The sequence below is a fragment of the Leptonychotes weddellii genome, chromosome 14 (genome assembly GCF_054177405.1).
Source record: "Leptonychotes weddellii isolate Sample4059 chromosome 14, ASM5417740v2, whole genome shotgun sequence".
Lineage (NCBI taxonomy): Eukaryota > Metazoa > Chordata > Mammalia > Carnivora > Phocidae > Leptonychotes > Leptonychotes weddellii.
Genome location: NC_138382.1, coordinates 23,990,909 through 23,997,854, shown reverse-complemented (window position 1 = coordinate 23,997,854; position 6,946 = coordinate 23,990,909). Strand labels below are relative to the sequence as shown.

Genomic DNA, 6,946 nt, shown 5'->3' with positions numbered 1-6,946 from the left:
CGAGCCCAGAAGTTTGCTACTCGTTTTTCCAAACTAATCAGATTTGATTCACTTGCCTTTTAGAGCACAAGGAGGTGGGGAAGGAAGGAACCTTCGAGAGGTATTGGGGAAAGTGGGTTTAAAGTGGAATCTCAGCTGCAGCTCTGCCCCTCCAATGAGAACATTCGCTGTTCCTTCCTCAGCATCCCCACCTGTCCTGTCTCTGAAGTCCCACTCACACCTGCACTGCTGCCATGGCAAAGGGAAAAGCTTCCTCAAGAAAACGTTCAGAACTGTAGACGTGGGCTCAGGGTGGAGGTGTGGGGGTGGAGGTGGGGGGCAAGCGAGGGCAAGGCCTTCCAGGTGCAGCACGTGGAACGGGGAAGAGCCCCGGGCCAGGCTGCCTGGGCTTGACTCCAGCTCTGAGGCTTCTTGGTGTCAGGTGAGTTATCCAAACATTCAGGCTCTGAGTGGTGCATCCACACAATGGAGATGATAAAGATATTTCCCTCAGAGGACCGTTGAGTACGTACAATGAGATATGGCACTAGATCAAGCTTAATGACCTTGGTGGTTGTAACAGTTAAGGAGCATGGCTTATAATTTTTAAGAGGGGCTGTGGTTTTAGCATCTTGGGGTGGTTCTTGGTAGGATGCAGACAAATGTGTTCGGAAACCAGGGAGAAGTCCAAAGATGGCCTCTGCAATGGCTCAGCTAGAACCATTTGTTACCATGGCAATGCATTCCCTCCAGATGCGTGTGCTTCAGCTCAAAATTCTGAGGACTGCACTTCCTTCAGTGGTTCAAGGAGATCTGAAGCCCAGGCCTCTGGCAAAGAGTTCTGTCCAGAGACAATAACACCCCGTGTTTCTCTTTTCTCTTCCATAGACCTCGGAGGACGAGCCTTCTGAAAAAGATGCTCTGCAGCCAGGCCGAAATATCGTGGCTGCAGGCTATGCCCTCTATGGTAGTGCAACCCTCGTGGCTCTTTCCACTGGGCAAGGCGTGGACCTCTTCATGCTCGACCCAGTAGGTACCTAATGTAGCAGTATCAGTACATAGGACTCCATGCGTCTCTGCACGAATCCCAGTCGGCTGGGGTAATTTTCTGGTCATTCTTAATACTTGCTTTTAGGACAAGAGAGGCTAGTTGGGGAATCAACACCAACATCAAAAAACATTAATGACCTGTGTCCAATGGAGGGCTTTTGAAGTGTTCCGTGGGGTCTGTCGTATCAACCAGGCTCTGCCCTTCAGGAGTTTCTAATCCAAAAATGCATCCAATCTCTTTGGCTTATAGAAATACAATAATTTAAAAAACCCCAATGTTACCGATATCTAGACAGAAACATGGATTTTTTAGAGCAGCACCATCCAATAGAACTTTCTGTGACCATGCATATGTTCTGTAATCTGTGCTGTCCTCATGTGGCTATTGAACACTTGCAATGTGGTTAGTGTGACTAAGAAACTCAGTTTTAAAACTTTATGTCATTTTAATTAACTTAAATTGCCACACGTGACTAGTGGTTACCCTATTGGACAGCATGGGTTTGTGGGACTGCCGCTAAAGTAGATGTTCTTCCCAATTAAGTAAAGGATGTTACCGTATTAGTGGTAAAGCTCAGGACACAGGCTGGAAATGGGCAGGTCTTGAGGACTAGGATGCAGGAGTCCCAGGAACGGGCTTGCAGCATAGCCAGTCTGGTCTGGACACTATCCCTGATTCTGTGTCTCTCACTCAGGTTTCAAGTGCCAGGAAGGAATATCTAATTTGCCAAGCTAAGTCAAATGCCTGACCTTGGGCTGGAGGAGGCTCAGTCTTCCTAGATTGGCATCCAATGAGAAGAGTTACTTCTTCAAAGGGACTTAGGCTGCTTTTAGGAAGTCTTACTCCACACTGGGCTGCTCCAAAGCAACAAATGTCCACAGCAAGTTATTAAAGCTCATGAGCCGGAGACTATCAGGAACTTGCCTATAATAAAAAGAAGTTGAGTTTACTGAACAAGGAAGGATGTGCTCTAGAAGAACAGTAGAGTGTCATGCTAGGAGGGAGTTGGGATGGACTTACACTATAGCAAGTGGGCTTTTGCTTGATGATCTCAGGAGGATTCAAGAAAGAGAGGGTCAATTCTGGCTTGGGAGTGGATTCAATTAATGATTGTGTATCAATCCTTTTTATCTGGGAGGTGGGAAGATTGAAGTGAAGTTAGAGATTCATTGGTAAAGAAGAAGTCATCACTCAGAGCAGAGGGGAAGGATGCTTAGTTACTTTTGTGGTTGCTGAGTATTCTCATCACCGTCTTATTTCAGACATGGTCAGCATGGTCTTGCCTCTTTTATATTCTGGGAATATAAATTCCTATGTTTATTAGGAAGCTTCTAGTCTAGCTGCCAGCTCTGAGCTATCATCCTGGGGGATTTCACTTTCTTAGTCTTCAAAGTTCATTAAAACTGATTACATTTCCAAGCCTGGTTTTCCTCCTTGTGACTTAAAGAGACATCCAGCCTTTCAAGGTGATACCTGCAGCCAGCTAATCACAACCATAAGCACTCAGATAAATGGGTACCTGAGGGATGTCCTGCAGAGTAACCACGGTGGGGGCAGTGGGCACAATTTTATTAATAATTCTGATGATTTCTTTCATTTTTATCCTTTTCATTTCTTATGCCAAGTGAATACAGTTTCTGATTGAAGGGATTTCCTCATTAACCTGTATAAGAGTCACTGGGATACTGGGAATCTTTCATGGTTTCTAGGACTGAGTCATTAAAATAAACGGACCACACATTTGTAGGGGAACTGCATCCCCTACGTTTATGATGAATGCTGTCCATGAAACTTCTTCCTCTCATTGTCAATGGCCCAAATCTTCCTGGAAACATTAGGAATTAACCAGGAATGAGAACTTGGGGCATTAATACTTTGAGCTCCCCTGTAAATGAGTAACCTGTCAGGCAGTGAAAATTAGCAAGGAAACGTTCCCTCTTTCCTCTGAATTATTCCATCTCTTGCTAGAGCACCGCTGGAGCTGCAGAAGGACATGGCACGGCCGGGCTCCTCGAGCAGACCCACACCTTCCGATGCTCTCTGATTGTTGGGGACTGTGGTGTTGCCTTCTGTTTCCTGGTATCTCTCTTCTTCCAGGTGTTTCTTTTCATCTTTCTAGGCTCTCGGTGAATTTGTCCTCGTGGAAAAAGATGTCAAGATAAAACAGAAAGGAAAGATTTACAGTCTCAATGAGGGCTATGCCAAATATTTTGATGCTGCCACCTCAGAATATGTGCAGAAAAAGAAATTTCCTGAGGTGAGTGAAGAAAGCCTAAGGCAGTAGCAGGGAGAATGCTGCCTCAGTGGGTCCCTGTTTGGGTGGCGGCTTTGGGAGCCTGGCTGAAAGAGGTGATGCCGCTGTTTATGACTCTGATCAGTATGAGAATGGCAGACTGTGCCTTTCTTCATAAACGAGCAACGTCTTTTACAGCTAAAAGTTACCTACTCAAGATAATACTCCCTAGTTTCGTTTTTCCAGGAGACATTGTTTATGAAGAAGACAGACCACATTTTCAAAATTCAGGGTTCAGGCCAGAACCTGTCAGGTCATTTGCTTGCTGAGCTACCACCTATATAGATTCTGGTCACTCACTTTTATTTGCTTTTAGGTGTAGTAATTATATTTGAAAGTCCCATTCATAAGTCCTGTGTTTGCCCCAAGCTTTAGGATGTTCTTTGTCTCTCAACGGGATTACCAAGTTCTGGACTTCATGTGTCTATGAATGCAGCCCAAAGAATCCATTCAGTATATTCACCATACTAAGAGAGCTTTTAAGACAGGTGTGGGAGTAGAGTCAAAGAATTTCCAGATCAAGAGTGTAAAGTCTGTTCTAAATTGGAAGAGGAACACAAGCTTGTTTACAAGTGGGACCATCTCTCACCAAATTCTGGGGGATGTCACAAGAGAGGCCCTTTATCCTGTGGTGGGAAGGCAGTGGTATGGTGTGCCTGCCTGGCTGTCCCTGGAAGTCCTCACGAACTCCAAGGAAAGAGAGCTCATGATTCCATGGGACCGAGAGGCAGTCAGTCAACAGGATCCCAGGACCTGCCTCTGTGGCCCCAAGCTGAAGCTATAGAGAACTTTCTACTTTCTTTCATTTGTTTTTTAAATGAAGTTCTCAAAAATGCAGTTTCCTGTACCTCTCCTTCATAGGGTTGTATTTTGCCATCACGCACAAACCCATCCAATGCCTTGAGGGCAAAAGTAACAGGATGTGAATTGTAAGGTTGATAAAGTCAATATTATTTACATGCTTCCGGTCTTGGAGATGTTTCATAGTGGCTCCCATTCTAAGCTAAAAAGTGCCTCTCCTTGAGCCCAAAAAAGAAGATCTTTATGTTACCACTAAAAAACAAAAGTCCTGCACAAAAAATACCATAAATCTCTTTGAAGGGGAGATTTCAAATGAGAAAAAAGGCATCAGCTCATGAGTGACCGACAGCTGGTGAACAGGCTGACCCCACGAGGACCCCTTGTAAATCTTACCACAGGCTGGGCTCCCAAATGGAAAACCACGCAAAGAGCATGATTATGCTAGTCAGGGAAGAAACATAAATCCCTTGCCCTCTCAGTAAAACTGGAACTCTTAGAAGATATTTAAGCTCTTTCTCAATTCCATTTTAACTATTTTTCCTCCCAAATAACGCTCTCTGCTCTTTAAAAAAGATGTTTCTTTTGTATCCTTTCTCACAGGCCAGCTTAGATAGTTTGACTACAGCTAGAAGAAAGACACTAGGTTCTAAGGTAAAGCTACACTTTGCAATTTTACAAAATGGAGTAAATTCCTTAAGAGGGTCTACACAGTTTCACAAGAGATGTCCCGGGAGTAAGAAAGGTCCATTAGGCCAGTGGTTCTGAAGAATTTTTGACTGTGGCCATTAATAACAAATGCATTTTCTGTTTAATTCAGAGCACATGTGTGCAAGTATGCACGCACATACTCACACATGCCCCACTGAAGCAAAAGTAAACTGCCTTACTGTCTACTGTGCTCTAAGATATTTTTTCATTCTTTTCTATTCAATTCTATTCTGTTCTAATCTGATTTCTTCTGTTCCATTCCATTTGTTTAGATTGCATTTCATTTGAAAAAAACATGTTTAGTAATGACCCATTAAATGGATTTTATGACCCATTAATGGATTTCCATCCACACTTGAAAAAGCACTGCACTGGGCAGCTTCTTAGACATTTTACTACATCATAAAATTAATCTACAGATTCAGAATGGAGACAGTGAGACAAAAATAAAATAAAGGGGAATGTATGCATTACATACAGAACAGGGTAACATCACTTGAATAGCCCATAGATGGCTGCCCGTTATTGCACCCAGTATGCTGAACGGGTGGGACTCGTGCAGTAGGATCTAAACAGCAGGTTATTCTGACCTCCTCCTCACTCTGCAACAGCTGTTCAGAGGAGTAGTCCCTCTTAGAAAATAGAAAGTCAGTGTTCACTTATCATGGAAATGGTAGACTACTGAGCCCAACATATTAATCAGTATTTCAGTACCGATTCAAAGATGAGACCCTTCTCAACAGCAAAGGCACATATTCCCCAACATAAGGCAAGTCTCCAGAATCCTCCAGTTGTTTTTTAACATGAAATTCTAGATTTAATATGCATCTGCCCCTAGCATAAAAGGAGTTGTTTTGTCTCTAGGAAGTTTTGGTTTTTCTTGCTTGCTTTTTACATAAAATCCCTTACAATTCCATAAATTGAAGACTAAGGATTAGTTGGTTCTGGCCCAGAAAGTTTAGTCTACATTTAACAGCAGGAAACCAGTGTGAATGCTTGATAATTTCCTCAGGCAATGCTTGAGAGTCCAGGGAGGGACTTTCTTCTTGATGTGAAAACAAAGATCATATTGACGGAAGTGCTGGATGGTCTTGGGAGTGTCCAATTCTAACTGATAAGACAATAGAGTTGAATAGACAATGAAACCCAAAGCTACTTTCTAGGATTTCCACCTGTAGATACAAAAAGGAATTTTGACTTTGGAAAATGGGGATACCCTCAACAGAGTGGTGGGCATCCTCCTGGCTACGGTGGAGGTTTGCAGTGATCCCTTAGAAAGATTAAAGGGAAAGTAGGGAAAATGATCTGTGCCCCCTTCCCTCAGCAATTCTCTGAGAAGAGAGAAAGGCAGAGATGAACGCAGGAGAGGATGGCCTGGTGGGTGTTGGCATGAAGCTGCTGCTTTCTCTTTTAAGTACTTTCAATTACTATTTTTTAATACAGAAAGGCCCAAGGGAGAAAACACTAAATAGTCCATAATGCTTCCAATTGATTGAAACTGTAATTTTTATTCTCGTTAACAAAATTTTCAAAAAATGAAACATAGAATTGCCGTATGACCCAGCAATTCCACTCCTCACACCCCAAATAATTGAAAACAATATATTCAGAAAAACCTTGCACACCAATGTTCATAGCAGCATTATTTACAATAACCAAAGGTGGGAACAACTCAAATGTCCATCAACTGATGAGCAGATGAAAAAAGGCGGTCCATCCATACAATGGAACATTATTCAGCTGTGAAAAGGAATGAAGTACTGATGCATACCACAGCATGATGAATCTCAACAACATTTATGCTGAGTGGAAGGAGCCAGATGCAAGGACGAGGTCAATGCATAGAGACAGAAGGCAGATTAATGGTTGCCAAGCACTGGGGGAGGGGAGGACAGAGCCTATTTAATGGGTATCATGTTTTCTTTTAGGTAATGGAAATGTTCTGTAATTAGATAGAGGTCATGGTTGTACAACATTATAAATGTATTAAATGCCACTGAATTATATACTTTAAAATGGTTAATTTTATCTGATGTGAATTTTACTTCAATTTTAAAAAGTAATCTAAGATTAGGAAATGTAAAACATACAGAAATATACAAAATTAAAGGTGA

The 6,946-nt window shown here is 42.6% G+C and overlaps 1 protein-coding gene across 1 annotated transcript in view; it reads left to right on the top strand.

The window, feature by feature from the left end:
* LOC102737518 (fructose-1,6-bisphosphatase isozyme 2) overlaps window positions 1-5,424 on the top strand; it is a 22,827-nt gene extending 17,403 nt beyond the window's left edge. The window contains exons 4-5 of the mRNA XM_081802915.1: window positions 868-1,008; window positions 3,150-5,424. Coding sequence (XP_081659041.1) covers window positions 868-1,008; window positions 3,150-3,314 — 306 coding nt within the window. The 3' untranslated portion in view covers window positions 3,315-5,424. The remainder of the gene's footprint in view (window positions 1-867; window positions 1,009-3,149) is intronic.
* The last annotated feature ends 1,522 nt before the right edge of the window (window positions 5,425-6,946 follow it).